This window comes from Canis lupus, chromosome 25 (assembly GCF_011100685.1).
Source record: "Canis lupus familiaris isolate Mischka breed German Shepherd chromosome 25, alternate assembly UU_Cfam_GSD_1.0, whole genome shotgun sequence".
Classification (NCBI taxonomy): Eukaryota; Metazoa; Chordata; class Mammalia; order Carnivora; family Canidae; genus Canis; species Canis lupus.
Window position 1 is genome coordinate 50,915,573 of NC_049246.1, and position 18,028 is coordinate 50,933,600.

The following is an 18,028-nucleotide window of genomic DNA, read 5'->3' on the forward strand; positions in this document are numbered from 1 at the left end:
GACGTCCGGTTTCTGGGTCAGCCCGGGACGTGAGGGTCTCCACGGAAGCCACCGAGGCCTGCGCTTCGCGGATGTGGCTTCCCACGACGTGGTTCTTAGTGATGGAGCTACTGCCCCCGCGGGGCCTTCCAAGCCCTGGCAGGGAGCGCAGGGTGGGCTCTAGTGGCCACGGACGCGCTGCCCAAGGCCAGGTGTGGGGAAGGCACGCTCAGTCTAGCGCCCCGCCGGGCTGGTGCGGCTGGTGGGCCCAGACACCGCTGCCGGGGCTGCTCGGACCGGCGAGCCCATCTGCCTGGTCCCACGTCCGAGGCGGAGCTAAAAGGGCCTCTAGGACACCCCCCACGGTCAGCCTCAAACCGGAACCTCCTCGCCCAGTGTGGGAGCCGAGCCCTCAGCCTCTGGAGGAAACACACGCTTCTGGCCTCATGCGTAGAATCGGGACAAGGTCCACATGTTGCGTCGGTGCCGTGGGGGACAGCTCGGGCTGGGGGTGGGGGGTGGGACCATTGGCTGGGGTGGGACGGGGCAATCCAAACCGAGGGGAAGGTGAGGGTCAGCGAATGGCGCCCTGCAGGTCCGGCAAAGCCCACGGAAGGCCCCGGAACCTGGGCCCGGCACGCTTGGACTCTGAAATCCGCTCTCGGTGGGCCGGGGCGGGGAGGGGGGTGCAGGGGTTTGGGGTTTGCTTGCTGTGTACCCTTGACTGAGAAATGAGCCCACGTGTGCCCCTGGGTGTGGAACAGGCCCTGGTCCCCCCCAGGCCCTGTAGCTTCTCCGACGGGTCTCGGGCCCGGGCCTGGGGTGGATCCTGGGCTGGCCCTTAGGCCCGGAGTCTGCAGAGAGAACAGAGTGGATGGACGTTGTAAGGAACGGCACAAGGCGACACCCTCGCCAGGACGGGAAGGCCTCCCTGCCGACCACGACCCCACCGCCGGCTGCCCTCATCTGACCCCTGGAATCTTCTCACTGGGCCCCCCGGAAACTCTTCTCTTGGGGCGGAGGTGGGAAGTCCCGCGCTTTCTCCCCAGCAACCACCCTGAGCTCACCCCATTTCTTGCAGCAGCTGGAGAAGCCGCTCCACAAGCCCTCGCCGCCTGGACCACCTCTAACCCCAGCCGCCTGCACCCTGCCGGCCCTGCCGGGAGAGCCCCCCGGCCCCGGAGCCCGTCCGCCTGGCCTCCCCCGGCTGCACACGCTTCCACGGAGAAGCTGCCGCACTGCCCGGCTCAGTGGCCGCCGTGAGGGGGGGCTCGCAGATTGCACGCGTGCGGCTCGGACTCCGGGCACCGGGTCCCCTGACGCTCACACACGCACACCCCGGAATGAGGGCCTGCCCCCGTGCAGCCCCCGTGGTGCCAACCAGGAGGTGCCCGGCCTTCGCCGTGTCGTCCCTACGAGCCTTGGGGGATGTGAGTGGGATCAAGCAAGGGACAGGGTCCATCCGAATCCTACAGGTCTAGGTGAAGGCATTAGAAATAAATACTTATAAATAGAACACAGTCTTAGAGTTAATTTCTGGGTGGACTGTTCCAGTGTCACGAACTAATGTATATTAATTATAAGTCTGTCTATGCTTAAAAAAATATTAGAACGGCAGCGATGCCCCTGTGACTTGTGCCCTCTGGCCTTTCCAGCACCTCCCAGCTCTTCCCACCCAGGGCTCGCTCGGAAAGAATAAAGAACAGACGCGGCCTCTGCTGGGAGCAGGACAGGTCGTGTGGCGCAGGTCCCCGGGCCAGAGGTGGCGCTCGCGGGGCCCGGCGCGTTGTCCCCCAAGAGGGGACTCGCTGGCTGGCTGGTGGGGGCAGGCTGGGCGCGTGACATGACGGGTGGTGATGAGGGCTGGGGGGGGGCCGGCCTGCTGGCTGTGGCGGGAGGGCTCCGGCTCACACCCTCATCTGGGCAGACCGCCTTCTGGAGAGCTTGGACCTGCAGGGGTGGGGAGACAAGCAGCGGTCGCGGACGCCGTCTCCGCTGCCCTCATCACGGAGACCCGGTCCTGTCCGCGTGACTCCCCTTGCAGAGGTCGCAGGGGCAGGCGGGGCTCCCACCCCCCGGGGCCGGCCGTCCCCAAGTTTGACCGCGTGTCGTGTTTTTAGCTGCATAACCGCCCCCCTCCCAGAGGACATACGCCTTGAACGTCTCCGGGATTCACACACGTCACCAGCAGCAGCAACCCCAAAAGCAGCCTAACGTCCTCAGAACGTCCCCCTTCATCCCAACCAGAGCAAGGCGGGCCGTGCGGATGGAGCCGCGTACCGTATGGTCCCGGCCAGGAGCGGGTTGAAGGCGTACAGCCAGTCGTGCATGTCCTTGTCGCTGTTGGCTTGCAGCAGGATGCCGCGGTGCTCCGTGCACACGGCGAACGTGTTGGGCGTCTGCGGGGGGCGGCGGACGTGAGACGGCGCAGGGCCTCCCCGTGCTCGGGGGGTGAGGAGGGGGAAAGACGACCCGCGGAGACGGCGGGCCAGGCCACGCCACCCGCTGCAGTGGGCACGGCGCCGAGACACACACGTGTGGGCGCTTGACTGAGAAATGAGGCCAGGACACGCGGCCGGGACACGCGGCCTCTCCTCAGGCCCCAGGGCTACCTCGCTGCTGCTCTGCACCCCCTCCCCGGGTTGCATCTCCCCCTCGTGGCCGAGGTTCCTTCCCCCGCGACCCTGCCCGGCCTCTCCCGCTAGGCCCGAGCCCTTGCTGGGGCAGGTGTGGGCGGCAGGCGGGTCGTGCCCCCAGCCCCCACCGCAGGGCATCAAGCATCAGCTGGCGGGCACTGCAGCCTCCAGCGCCGGGAGCCAGGGCCAAGCCGGGGGACACGGAGAACACGGGGCCCGCTGCCTCCCGCCTCCACCCAGGCCGCCCGGCGGTACCTTGAGCATGGCCTGCTGGTCCTCGCTGTACTCCACCTGCGCGGTGGACAGGTTGAGCACGAACCTCTCCACGGAGTCCTTGTCGCTGTTGTACAGGTAGGCGTAGGGCCGCCGTACCACCACGAAGCGCTTGGCCCAGCCGGCCGTGTGCGGCTCCAGGAAGTGCAGGTAGCCCTTCTTAGACACGATGGGGCTGCGGGGCGGGGACAGCGTCTGGCTCACGCGCTCCGCGCCAGGGCCCAGGGGGAGGTGCTCAACATGGGCCCCCCGCCCCCCTCCGGGCCCCTGGCAGTGCCCGCCGCAGGAAGGTCAGAAAACGGGCCTCTGAGTGCAGCCAGGCCCTGGGTGCTACGAGGTACCGGACAGAGCCCCAACCTGGGAGGCTGGAGACCAGAACCGCCATTGCTGGGACTCAGTTTCCCCAGCTGTAAAATGGAGAAACTAAGAAAATGCTGTCACTCTGGGTCACGCAACTGTAACCTGCAGACTGGGGCCTTCTCGTGGCAGCGAGGGCCAGGCAGGCCTTTGGCGCAGTGGCCATACCAGCAGGTGCATTAAAAGCATGTTTCTGCAGAGGCACCCACTAGGTCCCTCCCCGGGCCTGGCCCTGGCCCACCCTCCCCTGTGCCGTCGGCTGGTTCTCTGCCTCCCGCCCGACGCCCTAGGTCAGGGGTGGCCAGCCCTGGGTTGGGGACAGAGCTGGCTGGGTGCTGCTGCAGAAGCACCCCCATTTGGGGCGGGGCCCCCACACACCTGACCCGGATCTCCTGGATGTCGGGAACCAGCAGGCGCTGGGGCTCCTTGTCGGCCTCCGCAGCCCGAGCAGGGGAGGGAAGCTTCTTGGAATCTGCCTCTGGCACAGGCTCAGGCTCTGGGCTGGCGGGCCGGGAGCAGGGCTGGGGGGTCCTGGAAAGAAAAGCCGAGCTTCTGCGTTCGGGCAAGGGGATTCCTGGTGGGGCTGGAGCGGCGACTGTCTGGGCTGGGGCTCCCTCCTGTCGCCAGCGTCACCCCCTCAGGGAGGCCGCGGGCACCTCTCAGGGGCTGCCCGGCCACACCCTGGGGAGGGTCCCGCACTGGCCGCAGGGCCCGCTGCACAACATCCACCACGGGGCTCCTGCGGCGCCTCCAGACGCCCCCCTTGGGAAAGGGGCCCCCCAGCTGCACGGGGGCTGTCACACATCTCCCTGCACGGAGCCGCTGCTGGCCCTGGCGCCTGCTGAGCCCCAACAGGGTGACGACGGCCAGAGAGGCCGTCTCAGGTGAGGCCCACAGGGCTTGATGCCTTTTTTTTTGTCTTATGAACAAAACATGGGCACGTGCAGATTTAAAATCTAAGGAATCAGGGAGGCCTAGGTGGGTCAGGGGTGGAGCGTCCGCCTTCGGCCCAGGGTGTGACCCCGGGGTCCTGGGATCGAGTCCTCCACAGGGAGCCTGCTTCTCCCTCTGCCTATGTCTCTGCCTCTCTCTCTGTCTCTCATGAATAAATAGGGCAGTCCCCGTGCACAGCAGCGGGTCTCTCGGCTCCACCTCGCCGCTCCCCTACTGAGTATGGGGTGAGCACCTCCCCGGGACGAGGGCGGCTTGGTTTGTGCTCTTCTGACCCATTCCTCGTCCTAGTCCTCACTGCGCTTTACGTTAATGCTTCAGCAGAAAACAAGCACCCTGGAGACTCAGCCTCCTGGACGCCAGCCGGGCGCCGTGCCAGCCGGGGGCAGGGTGTGGGGTGGACCCCTCCCCTGCTCACCCGCGCCTCCTCCCGCCCCACCCCGTGTTCTGAGCTTCAGTCACGGCCACTGTCGTCTGGCAGTTCGCGGCCCTGGAAACTTCTCCGGCAGCCGGGCGCTCACTCACCTCAGCTCAGCGGCTCCGTACCGCCCTTCGACCAGAGAGGGGCAGGTGGAGGAGGGGGTGAGGGTGGCCGCCCCCAGCGGGGACATGGATGGGTCCCGAAGCAGGGTGACAGACATCTCGGAGAGCTGTGAAGGAGAGCGAGCCTTTGGGGGGCGTACGGGGTGGGGACGCCCCCGCGGCGGCTGCCTCTTGCACCTCTGCTCACACTGTACCCCCACCAGGGCCCCCTGCCCTCCCAACAGCAGGCCAGACCCTCTGCCCACCCTCCCCCGAACCTCGCCCAGCCCCTACTCGCCCCCTGGCCTGCCCTCCCCTGGTCTGCAGGCTCTGTGCTGCCTCAGGAGGGATCCGTGACCACTGGGCCCCCGAGAGCGAGCAAGGACCCCAGTGAGGTCGGGGAAGGCTCTGCCAACGTGCAGCCTCTGAGCCGGGGGCGGGCGGGCAGGGGCAGCCCAGGCCCGGCCCCCCCGTAGAAGGACGGCCACGGGGATGGGGCCTGAGCAGCCGGGGACAGAGGGAGCTGCGTATGGGCAGGTCTGGGGGGGCAGGGACGGTACCGAGTGGGCCTGCGCCCCACGGACCCACACGCACACCAGCCCTCAGACACGAAGTGCCCCTTTAGGCCACGAGAGTATGTTTCTAAGAAAATCCTTATTTCCTTCCCCGGATAGTGGTGGAATTTCCCTTGGTGACCACAGCCCGGCAGGCAGCCCCTCTCCGCCCACCTTGCTCTCGCTGGCACTGATGCAGACGTGGCTGTGGGTGTACTCTCGGTTGAACGTGTGCGTGAGGAGGCGTAAGCACTGCAACGAGAGCAAATGCCCAGTCAAGAGGTGCCTGGACCTGCCACAGGCCCGGCCCCTGGAGGCCCTGGGCACCGCAGCTCAGCTCCTCCATCCTCCAAGGTGATGGGTGAGCCAGGGGAGCCTCTGGGAGCGGGCCCTGGGCCTTGGGCAATGATGGGGGGCTGGGTGGCGTTGCCCCCTGAGACTTAGAAAGAGCCAGCTCTGGATGGAGGTGGTGAGCTCCCCCCTCAGTACAGGTATTCAAGGTAGCAGGTCCCTGCTCCGGGGAGGAAGCTGTAAAAGGCTGCCCAGGGGCCTCTAGGGACCCCTCATTCTCCCCGCTCCTGCTCTGATAGGACAAGACTAAGTCCCCGGAGCCCTGGAGGGGTCGGGGTCGGGCTCGGGGTGGTGCTGAGCTACCTTGACAGCCAGCTCCCGCTGCCTCTCATTGGGAGTCTCCAGAGGCGACGGGCGGCCCTCGGCTGAGAGCGGGGACGAGGGGCTGGAGGAGCCATGGGACCCCAAGTCCTCGCTGGAGGCGGGGGACGGCGCCTCAGGGCCGGGCCGCTGGGTGGTCTCCAGCTTCTCCCGCAGCAGAAGGTAGTGTCTGGTCTTCTCAACCTGCACGAGAGCCAGAGCCCAGCTCGGCCGCTGCACCCTGGGGGCGCCTGGCCGGAGAGCCCACCGTTCCCTCAGGCCCTGTGCTGATGGGACGACCCCGGCTGCCCTTCAAGGCAGAGCGCGCTGTTCTTGATCTCACATCTGCGGCCCCAAGGTCCGTGCTGGCGGCCAGTAGAGGGACGGGGTGCAGGGGATGGAGGGACAGTAGGGGGTGGGAACGGAGGGGGATGCACTGAGCGGAGGGGGATGTGGGGCGAGAGGAGAGGACCTGGGGTGAGCATAGGGAGGGATGGGGCAAGAGGAGAGGAACTGGAGGTGAGCCTAGGGGGGACACGGCCCTCAGAGGGACACGCGGCCTGAGCGTCCGGCCCGCTGCGCACGCTCACCTCCTGCAGGAGACTCAGCTTCTCCAGCTCCCACTGGTGGTCCAGGATGAGGCTGTCACTCCGCGGCCTCCAGCCCGCCAGGTTCTCCTCGCCCCGCACGTAGGCCACGGATGTATCCAGCACGCGCCGCCGCCGCCGCTGCATCCCTGGAAAGGGCGCCCTGGTGTGACCACATTCCCGCCGGCTCCGGGCCTTGGGCTCCATCCGGGTGGGGACTTGCCCCGAGGGACGCCGGCCCCCCGGGGAGCACCTCGCCCACAGGGAGTGACCGGCACCGCGGCCCCTGTGGCCGCCCCCAGCGTGGCCTCTCCCCTCATGGTCTTCCAGTCTCTCAAAGTCCAAAGGCGAGCACTTGAGTCTCAGAAGGGAGGCGCCCCCGAAACGGCAGCTGAGCTGAGGCGACCCGTGTGACCCCAGGGGACCCTGGCTCCCTGCTCCTGACGGGGTGCCCCCGCCCCCCGCGCCCCGCAGCAGAGGGAGCCGGGCAGAGGCCTACCTGGGCTGCCGGCGTCGGCCACATGGCACAGGCTGAGCTCGTACACGCCCGTCACGCGGTTGCTGCGGGGAGCAGAGGGGGCAGGGTTGACCCCACGCCCAACAAGGGCCCGGCAGGTGCACATGAGACACAAGCCCCACTGCAGGGCCGTGCTGGGTGGCCTCTCGCGGGGCGGCTGGGGCACTGGGGGCCCGAGCTGCAGCCCCGAATGACGGTCCCCATCCCAGACCTCTCTAGGCCCCTTCCACCGAGGGCACACCACCCTCCGCCGTGGAGGTGGCCCACCGGCAGTCAGTGTCCCCGCTCACCAGGAGGCCCCTGATGCCCTGGCTATAGCCAGCCCCAGGCCATACGTCTGAGCCCCATACTCTGCCCTCCTGGCTGCACCCCGAGTGTCCTGCTCTCTGAGCCCCCGGGGACAGCGTGGGTGCCTGGCACCCATGGCAGTCTCTGCGCCTGCGCAAAGCCCCCTCCTCACTCCCCCGCCCCCAGAGGAATGCAGGGACCCGTGGGAGGGCAAGAAGGGCTGGCCGTCGCATCCCACCCCTGGTCCTGATGGCATGATCCCTGAGATCCCTGGGGGGCGGTGTCCGGGCATGGCGGCGGAGTCGGGGCCCCAAGACCACCCACAGGAGAGCCCCAGGCCTTGTCCACCGTGGCTGCAGGCGGACTCGGCCGCTCTCACGCCCCTCAGCGTGCCACCCGTGCCCCACGGCCTCCACTGACCCCAGCATCCGGGGTGAACGACAGGGACCTGGGTGCAGGGGATGGCTGGGACAGTGGCCGGCCTACAGCGGCTGTCACAGGAGCCTCTCCTGGGCACGCCCCACCGCGGGTAGGCTCACCTCTTGGAGGCGCCCCAGCCGCGCCCCGGGCGGCACCCCCGCCCCCACCTGCAGGCTCACCTCTCCGAGGCCCGGAGGCTCCCGCTGCCAAACAGGTTGCGGATGGAGCGGGAAGCGGGCAGCTTGGCGTCCCGAGAGTAGAAGACCATGCAGAAGTCCTTGGTGATGACGGCCGGCTGAGTGCAGTTCTCCATCTGCAGCGGGGGGCAGGCGGGCTCAGGCACAGAAGCACCCCAGCACCCGGGCCCCAGACCCCCTTCTAACCATCTTTGGGGGATGCACAAGCCACTGACCGGCAGGCAGCCCCAGGCCCTCCTGGGCCCATCCGACTCCTGGGAGAGAGCCAGGGCCCCACCTCCCTGGGCCACAGAGAGCGGGTGTCGATGCCGGGGACCCCGAGGGTCCCAGACACAGGTCCCAGCAGCCTCGTCCCAGGAACGTCTATGAGGATCAAAGCACCCGGCTCCACACCCACGCTCTACTCTCAGTGACCTCCTGGGGCAGCGACGGGCTGTCATCCACAGCCGGGCTTTTGTTTTCCTAAAGCTCAGCAGTGCCGGGGCCTTCCTGAGGCAGGGCCCTGGCAGAGTCTCCCCAGCAAACCACCATCCCGAGGGGTGGTCAAGGGGGTCCCAGAATCATAGCTCGAGTTTTAGGCTCGGAGAGAAGGTGGGTGCCTTCGCCTCCCCCAGGCCACTGGCTGCTGACCCTAAACCTCCTAATCCCTCGGGACTGCATGCAGCGGCCAACCCCTGTGCCCCCGGCCTCCCCGCATCCAACCCCGTGCTCCAAAGGGAAGGCACAGCCCAAGGCCCTGGGGCTGGGGTTGGCGAGTTTCTGTTTTTAGGCCGCCGGGGGCGACTTGCAGCCATCCTGCCACCCCGAGGGCAAAGCCACACACGGAAGGTAGCGGGAGGGGATCACTGTGAGCCGTGCCACGGAGCGCACGGAGGTTCAACAAGACCCGACCAGTCCTGCGAGCAGTCAGTAGGGTCCCCCGGGGCCGTCCAGGGCCTCCGAGCGCCCTCACTGCCCCTCGGCAAGCATCGTGGACGTGGGGTCGGCCTCCTTGGGGATTTCTCACCTCAATGTAAGCTGAGAGAGTCATGTAGATCTTCTCTCGGTACGGGGTGACCCGGTTGAGCAGGAGAGAGTTGTGCATGGAGCTGTCCCACGCAGCCTCGAATTGGTAGAAGGTCCTGGAAGGAAGCAGAGAGAAGGTAAAACATGGCAGCGTGCAGGCCGTGCTGGTGGGCTGGGGACATGCAGACTGGCCACCGAAGGGCGAGCTGCCCGGGCGGCGGTGGGGAGGAGACCGGGCTCGTCCTTCATCGGGTGGGGTGGGGGGGTCCCTGCGCCTGGACGGGCGGGGCGGCCCACAGCGCTGGCGCTGAGGCGGGAATGGGGGGCAGGGGCAGAGGGGGGCGGGGAGGGAGGAAGGGGGGGAGGCAAGCGGGCTGGGACGTGGCAACAAGGGGGAGGACAAGGCGGGAGGGTGGAGGAGGTGGAGGCCGATGGAGGGGTAAGAGATGGGGAGAGGGCGGAACGGGGACCGCCCCCTCCTGCCCTGCACGAGCGAGGAGGGGCCAACCCGCCTGGTTTGCCAAAAGCCTCTGTGGCCCATCTCCTCCCTGGGGGAGGATGCTTGGAGTGGAAGCCGGGGTGGCCCGTGCAGACGGCCTCGCCCCCGCCCACTGCGGCCAGGCTCTTCTCCATGTCCCCGTGTCCCCGTGTCCCCATGTCTAGCTCGGGAAGAAAGTGGGCAGAGCAGAAGCCAAGGGCCCAGAATCCCTCCAAGGGCGGCCGAGGCCGTCCCTAGGAGCCCAGGATCCTAGGGGCTTCCGTGGCCTCGGCTCCAGAGCAGGTTTCGCAGCACAGGACCTTTCCTGTGTTCAAGCACCCGAAGCCAGAGCCCCTAGACTCTTGCTGGGCCTGGGTGCATGTGTGAGGATCCTGTCTGAGGTGGGAATTTGCCTCCCTCCGGAGAGTGGCCACCCCGCGAGCCCCGGGCGGCACCGCGCTGCACCCAGCCGCGCCCCGTTTCCATCCAAGCATCCTCAAGGACGAGGCTGAGGAACACGTGAACACACTGCGGGCAGCGGCGCACGCCCGGCACGGCCAGGCCCCATCCGGGGGTGGGGGGCGGCCAGGAGAAGCGGGGCCGCCCCGGGGCGCAGAGCGCACCCGGCCTCCTGGCCCTCCAGGGCACGCTGCAGGGGCGCGGGGTGAAGCAGCGGGATGGGGTGGGGCCGCGGTCACGTACACGTCACCAAGGACAGAGATCTGGAGGAAGGGCCGTGAGGATAGCGGGGTGACCGGAGAACCAACAGAGAGCGCGGGGAGACGGCGAGGGAGAAAGGAAGTTGGAAAGCAGAAGAGGACAGACCAAGCAAGTGCGGAAGAGAAAAGTGAGCTGTACCTAGTGTCATTTCCGAATGAAACGCTAAAGGTGGAAGCAGCCAGGACACACACGTACACACAGAAGAGATGGACATGTCAGAACGAGCACCGTCACACGGCCGGGAACAAGCTAACGACAGTGAGCGGGGGTGCGCGCCGTGCCCGCTGGCCGCCCGGACGGCTCGTGGGGCCCTCTCCGACCCCCGAACCCCGCGTCTGCGGCCAGAGCTTTGGGTCCATCTCCAGCAGGACTGGCGGGTCCCCCGGACCCGTGACCGAGACCTAGAGGGACGCCCTCCGTCCCCGGGTGCTCCCAAGTGCCCCAGGCCCTGGGGCCAGGCCCGCGGGCACAGCCAGAGGCCCACTGCCGCCTGGGCTGGACGAGGGCCGCTGCGCAGCCGCATGAACTCAGGCTGTCACCAGACATCTCTGTACCCTGCTCCTGGACAAACCACTGGCAGTCACCGTCCCTGCCTCTCGGAGGTGTCCTGCGAGGTGAAGGGGCTAGTAGAGCTGCTGAGGCCAGGGCCCAGGGTCACTATTCTCATGACTGGTGCTCGCCGCCGAGAGGCCCCGATGACACGCGGGGGGAAGGCTAGCCCGAGGGCCCTAGCCTAGTGGGCCAGCCAGCCCCAAACCCTCCAGCCTGTCCCCTCTGTTCTCCTGCCTCAGATGTCACTACGGATCCCGCCAGTGCCCTGGGTGTGTGGAGCCAGCCGCCCCCACCCCTTGGCGCCATGACAGGGGACCAGCAGGGCTCCCCTACATCAGCGTGCACTCTGCATCCTTCAGGAAGGACGAGTCCTCCCAGTGCTCGGCCCAGTCAGGCCACCCCAAAACCCAGGGCTCAGCCAGGGGCCTCGCCCAGGACCGATGGGCTGTGCCCGAACTGGCGGGGGCTGTGAGAAAGGGGCCCACCTGCCCACGAGGCTCACTCCCCCAGGGCCTCTGGAGATGCTCTCAGCCAAGAGGCCCTCAGCCAAGCTGGGACGTGGCTTTTGCCCTGATGAGACCCCAGTGACCCAGGATCTGTCCGACAACCAGAACCTGTGGGTCTCACGTGTGAGGTGGGGTAGGGCGGTGGGTGGGGCCCCTCTCGGGCCCGTGTCCACAGCCCAGGATGGCGCCTCTCACTGCGCCTTTCCCCGGGTGCCGAGGGGGCCGGGGTCTGACCTGGCACAGCCGCGATGCTGCCCACAGGCTGTGCCAAACACAGGTCTGCCCCCAGCCCCGTGCTGCTCCTACAGAACAGCCCTTGGCCTACAGCCCGCCACGGCACACACGGTCACGGGGGTCAGCCCGGGAGCCCCACCCTCAACAACACTCCTGAGCCCCTGAAGCCTCTGCAGAGACAGAGGACTCACCGACGACAGCGGGTGTGCTTAGGGTAGGGAGGGGTGGCGAGTGGCAGGCCCCCCACGCAGGACCTACGCAGCCACGGGCAGTGCTGAGCCCGCAGGACATAGCAGGGACCACTGCTTGCTGCCCCATGGCCACCCAGAGCCAGAGCCAGGGTGCAGGGCCAGGAAGCCCACGCGTGAGCAGGGACAGGACTGTCCAGATCTCCAGGGAAGGGAGCCCCACTCCCCACAGCAACCCCTCCGGCCCCACGTGACACGCAGCCCGTCCCTTAGATACGACTCTAGGGGGGCGTGCATGGGGTCCCTGGACCCGAAGCAGCAGCGCCACTCGGGAGCACCGCGTTGCTCACAGAGCAGATCCTCAGGCCCCACCCCAGACGCACTGGGGTAGACACTGGGGTGGGGCCACCTGGTGAGCGGACGGCCTGAGCTCGCCCTGGCGCTCACCATGCTCTGGGCCGCCCCCATCCCGCAGACCCTTCAGGTCCAGGCCCCGTCAGGCCAGGCCCCGAGTGTCCCTCATCCAGCGATGCCCTGCGCACAGCTCCCGGTGCTCGGCCCTTCCCCGGGACCGGCTGCGGCAGGCAGGGCACGACTGTGCCCACGGCAGGGCCTCGGGGTTCCTGCCGGACCCTCCCTCGGGAAGGACAACATCCTCCTGCACGATTCCTCCCGCAGCCGACTGCGGGGCCTGGGACCCAGGCAGCCCTCCCCTGCGCCACCTCCAACATCTTGCCTCCGAACCGCTGGGAGGCCTCTGTGCTGACTCCCCCTCCAGCCACAAGGGTCGGGTAGCGGGGGCCCAGGAGCGGGACCCCGACTCCACTCTGGGGCACGGAGCTCGATCTGACAAGTGAGGACCCATGTGGGAAAAACTGAAAACACACTTAAAAGGTTTTGTTGGCAAAGAAAAAAAACATCATAGGCCGTAAATGTTTTTTCCATGCTGATTCTTGCTCAGAAAGCTTCAGTGGCCCCACCGGCCAGAACAGGGGGGGTTCGTGTCCCCTCACATTGTTCCGCGGGAGCCACGTCTGCCCGGCCTAACCTAACGGGCTGAGCACCTGCGCGTGTCCCCGCAGAGCTCAGGTGGGGCAGGTGCTGGTCTCAGCCGGTGGCCAGGGCGGGGGTGAGTGGAGGGCACCGCCCGGTCGTTCCACACGCGACTCTGGCACGCCGACCGCACACGGCCTCAAAACGCACATTTAGGCAACTGTGCTGTGACTGGTCCCCAGCCCTTGTGACAAGTGTCGGGGGCAGGCAGGCTGGGCCTCCTGAGGCAAACGGATTCATTAGAATCTGAAAATTAAACCTCGTGCTCAGCAGGACCCCACAGCTAAGAGCAGGGGGATGGGCTCGCACCCTGGCCTCGGGGATGATCCTGCACTGATGTCCACACGTACATGGCTTTGTGGCGTCCCCCACTGCACAGCAACAGAGTCCTCAGACCAGAAGGGATGGAGAAGTGAGGTTACGGGACTGAGGGGGTGAGGGGTGAGGGGGTGAGGGGATAAGGGGTGAGGTAAAGGGGGGAGGGGTAAAGGGGGGGAGGGGTAAAGGAGTGAAGGGATGAAGGGGTGGGGATGTGGGTTAAGGGATGAGGGGATATGGGAGTGAAGGGTAAGTAGTGAGGGGATGAGGGGGTGAGGGGGGTGAGGGGTGAGGGGACAAGGGGTGAAGGGATGAAGGGGTGGGGATGCGGGTTAGGGGATGAGGGGATACGGGAGTGAAGGGAGAGTAGTGAGGGGATGAGGGGGTGAGGGGTGAGGGGGTGAGGGAATAAGGGGTGAGGTAAAGGGGTGAGGGGTAAGGGGGGAGGGGGTAAAGGGGTGAAGGGATGAAGGGGTGGGGATGTGGGTTAAGGGATGAGGGGATATGGGAGTGAAGGGTAAGTAGTGAGGGGATGAGGGGGTGAGGGGGTGAGGGGTGAGGGGACAAGGGGTAAAGGGGTGAGGGAATGAAGGGATGAAGGGGTGGAGATGGAGGTTAGGGGATGAGGGGATACGGGAGGAAGGGTGAGTAGTGAGGGGGTGAGGGGTGAAGGGGTAAGGGGATGCAGTGAAGGGAGGAGGGATGTAGGGTGAGGAGATAGATTTGGGGATGAAGGGGTGAGGGGACGAGGGGGTGAGGAGGGTGAAGGGGTGAGGTGTGAGGGGGTGAAGGGGTGAGGGGGTGAGGGGATAAGGGGTAAAGGGGTGAGGGGGTAAAAGGATAAAGGGGTGGGGATGCGGGTTAGGGGATGAGGGGATACAGGAGTGAAGGGAGAGTAGTGAGGGGTGAAGGGGTGAAGGGGAAAGGAGATGCAGCGAAGGGAGGAGGGATGTGGGGTGAGATAGATTTGGGGATGAAGGGGTGAGGGGACGAGGGGGTAAGGGGGTAAGGGAGTGGGGGTGAGGGGATGAGGAGGTGAGGGTAAGTGGCAGGGGTGAGGGGTAAGGGGTCAGTGACCACATGAGCGCGTTTATACAACTGTGTGCAAGCAGGTCTGCCAAGCGCTTTTCACGAATCACCCATTTGTGTCCCAGCAACTTCGGGCAGGGGCTGGGTTATCCCCTTTCCGAGGGGGAAGGAAAATGAGGTTCCAGAAGCCCCTGCCACCTGTCCACACGCACATGGCCAGCCTGGGGCACTGACCCCGGGGCACAGCTGGGCCGCCCGGTCCCGCCCACCCGGGTCCCCGCCCCACTCCGCCCACCTGGGACCAGACCTGCCCTGCGCCACAGCCCACCGTCTTCTGGGGCCCAGGCTGGCCCCCATGGGGGCTCCCTGCCGCCGCCCCCTTCCCCTCAGTGCCCTGGGCCTCCTCGTACAGGCCAAGCCCCCTGGGGCCAGCGAGCCCTCGTGGGGAAGCCCCTGCCCGGGTGCAGGGGTGAGGGCCTCATGGTGTTGGGGGCTGAAGAGGAAAATCGGTTCCCGTTCCTTCCCTGGCGCCACCTCCTGGCCACGGGGTCTCGTCCCGCTTTGCCCCAAAGCCTCCTGGAGGCATGTGCGGGGGTGGGGTGCAGGGACCCGCGAGCCACCCTCGAGGCTACCGCGCTGGCTGTGGAGACGCAGACCTGAACGCCCACACCCCAAGCAATCACACGGAGGGACCTGGAGGCGTCCACTGCCCAGGAAACAGCCCTTGACGTGGGCCCCGTCCGGCGGATGCACCCGAGCAAGGGGACGACGGCCTCGGGCAGCCCAGCTCCCCACCGGGCCTCCCCCGTGAGCCCGCTCCACTGCCTGGAGGCAGCTCCCTGCTCTGTGCCCACGTGGCTGTGCCCCGCGCGGGAGCTGCCCCGTCCACCCATTACCCCGGGCAGGGCCCCCGGGGAGGGTGGGCAGCAGCCTCGGGAAAACCCGCATCCAACACACAGGCGCACGTACGTGCATGCCCTTGGGGTCACAGCAGCAGGAACCTTGGTGCGCTCCCGGTGACGGTGACATCACAGCCATGACCCTGAGGTCATGTCGTGCCCCCACCCATGCTGGGGCTCCTTCCACAGGAGCAAGCCCCACCCTCGTCCCTGTCCACGCAGCCTAAAGACTCAGACACTTGCTGGACCTTCCAAATGCTCACTCCATCCTTCCAAACTGAAGGCTGACCTGCAGGACCACCGGCACGGAGCTCTGACCACAATCCACACGACCCCGAAGGAGATGACCTCGACCCTCTGCTCAGAAGAGACTGGAGTCTCACGACGGTCTCCATTAGGGACGCTGAGGCCGTCCGCACCCAGGGCCTCACTGCCCCCTGCACCCCACACCCCACAGGCATGGGCAGGGGCCCCACTTGAGGCGGGGAGGCGGTCCCCTGCCCAGGAAGCCATGCCTCCGGGGGGCGCTGGGCCTGGGACCACCGGACTGAGCCCAGAGACCGACCGGGCCCTTCACAGCGTAACGGCCCCCCTACTTCCCTAAAGGGTGTGTGGCGGCTGAGGCCAGGAGCGCAGCCAGAACTGCCAGCCCAGGGTTGGAAGGTGCAGAGCGTGGAGGTCCCTGGCTGGGCTGGTTCCCGTCTGCCTTCCCGTCCTGGGCCCCCCACAGCCCCCCGCCCCCTCTTTCCTCTTTCACCTGGCAGGGAGCGGGGCCTGGCCGCCGGCCTGCATGCAGTGGGCACCTGCTCCCGCTCCGGCGGGGGTGGGGTCAGCGCGGGGCGCGGCCAGGCTCGGGGGCAGGAGGAGCGGGAGGCCAGCCAGCGTCTAGGAGGGGCGGGAAACTACCAAAGCAGCCAAAATCAAGAGTATGGGCAGAGGGGACTCAGCCAGGAGGGAAGGCGGGGTGGGCAGAGGAAGCAACAAAGAAAATCAAAAAAGTATTCCAAGGAAATAAAACTAAAGGAGATGGAGAGACAGGAGGGAAAGGGGAGCGAGAGTAGAAGAAATCCAAAAAGCTGAAATTAAATGTCAGGGCCGTGGGGCTGGGGGAGAAAGGCCAAAATAAAACCAAGGGCACAAATGATACCTAGGCATGTCCGAATCAAGAAACTGCCTGCAAAACACAAACAATTACAGGTTAGTGAGGGCGGCGGGGCGGCGGGGCAGCGGGGCAGGGCAGCGGGGCAGCGGGGCAGCGGGGCAGCGGCAGCGCGGGGAGGGGCAGCGCGAGGAGAAGCGGTCCTCGGCGGCGGCAGGCCCACTGTGAGCTGGGGAGGCCGCGAAGCGCGGGGCCTCGGAGCAGGAGGAGCTGAGGCCGTGGCGAAGCGCGTGGACAGCCCGCGCCCCTCGGCCCAAGCCAAGCCCGGGGGCTCTGAGCCTCAGCGTCTCTGGGGGAGAGGGGCCCACCCAAGCAGCCCGTTGCGGGGCGGGCTCCGAGGACATCAGCCGGGGTCGGGTGGGGGAGGCAGGTCCTCGGGGGGCGGGGGGGCCGCTGGCTTGGCCAGTCAAGCCTCAGAGCAGCACCTGCCTGGGTCACCAGGTGGGGAGGGTCCCCCAGATTTTTCTGGGGCAAAGCTGGGGGCTCGGCGCTGTCCTGGGGCTGTCCCAGCATGGGCAGGAGCCACGCTTGAGGCCAGAGCAGCTGTGGGCAAGCTCTGTGGTCCCACCCCACGGACGGGCCTTCCTCCACCCCTGGAGGAACGGGGCAGTCCTGGCCTCAGACACAGGCCGACCCGGAGCCGCCCGAGGCCAGCCTGACATCCCACAGGTCCGTCAGCCATGGGGCCCCAGGCGGGGAGGCCCGTGTAGCCGAAGCCCCGCTGACCCCAGGTCCAGCCGGAGCCTCCTAAGCTGCCCAGGACTTAGCCCCGAGCCGAGGCCCCCGGGGGCTCCCCCAGCAGCAGGGCTGGTGGGACAAAGGGACGCCTCGGAGATGGTCTTCAGTGTAGGGAGAGCACGCAGGGCAGGGGACCCCGAAGGAAACCACTCACCCCCACCCCCTGGGTTTTTGCCGCCCACTCCCTTTTGGCCCCAAGAATCATGCCTGGGGCAAAGGAAGGGTCAGAGGCAGGGGGATGCTGAGGTCACTCAACAGCAGACCCCTCCTCAGTGGCACAGGCCCTCCTGCGGCCAACCCCCCCCCCGGACTCAAGTGCAGGGGACTTTCTTCTGGAAGGTTCCTGGGCAGGGCTGGAACCAGTCACAGCTGCCCCCCTTCCCCGGTCTCTGACTGCTGGCCCCCCAGCCGCCCACACCGGGGATGCTTCCCCTACAGCCCATTCCCCAGGGCGTCCACGACCATCCCAGGCTCCATCTGGGCCCCGGGGTCAGGAGGACGGGACGGGACGGGACGCCCCAGGACCCTTTATCCTTATGGGTGCCGGCTCTCCCTGCAAGTGTGGGGCCCCCCGGCCCCCTCCGAGCACACCCAGCCCTCAAAGATGTTTTTTTCCTGTGCACGCGGCCACAGGAATCCATGAAGACTCCAAGGGCCGGCTCTTGGCTCCTCCCTCCAGGCCAGGTCTGCCTTGGGAGAGCCGTCCGGGACCCTGGAACACCCTCATCGCTTCCCCAGGCCCCGAGAGAGCAGCATCTCAGACACAGCCAAGCCCGTGTCCCCACCAAGGGGGCAGTGCTCAGCAGTTCCGAGCTGCCCCCAGCCCCCGTCAGGCCCTAGATGCTACCCCTCACATCCCGTCCCCACCCCCGGCAAACCCCAGCAAGGCCGGTGTGTCGGGGCCTGCACACCCCGTCCACGGCCCCGGGTGCGGTGGAGCTGGGACGCCCAGGCTGCCAGGTCTCGGCCATTAACCGCAAGCTTGGAAAGGAACAGCCCAGTGACAAGGAACGTGTACCAAGCAGCGCCCGGAGGGCACACTCCACCCAGAGCTGAACCACTGACCCGTGCACCCCCGAGCCGCCCCTGGGACTCCCAGCCCGAGGACCCCTGCCAGGGGCCCAGACCACCCACAGCAGTGTGGCCGGGGAAATCCAGGCCTGCTTGTCCGCCCACCACCCCATGGTGCCCCCACGCCCCTGCCCGCCCCCCAGAAC

General features: G+C 67.2%; 1 protein-coding gene across 1 annotated transcript in view; it reads right to left on the minus strand.

The window, feature by feature from the left end:
- Positions 1–1,571: 1,571 nt before the first annotated feature.
- The window catches only part of KIF1A (kinesin family member 1A), a 64,381-nt gene continuing 47,924 nt past the window's right edge, over positions 1,572–18,028 (minus strand). Inside the window, 11 exon segments of the mRNA NM_001168473.2 lie at positions 1,572–1,929; positions 2,260–2,378; positions 2,871–3,063; positions 3,624–3,776; positions 4,722–4,846; positions 5,447–5,524; positions 5,927–6,127; positions 6,514–6,659; positions 7,010–7,071; positions 7,915–8,048; positions 8,939–9,053. Of these exon segments, the coding sequence (NP_001161945.2) occupies positions 1,887–1,929; positions 2,260–2,378; positions 2,871–3,063; positions 3,624–3,776; positions 4,722–4,846; positions 5,447–5,524; positions 5,927–6,127; positions 6,514–6,659; positions 7,010–7,071; positions 7,915–8,048; positions 8,939–9,053 (1,369 nt within the window). The 3' untranslated portion in view covers positions 1,572–1,886.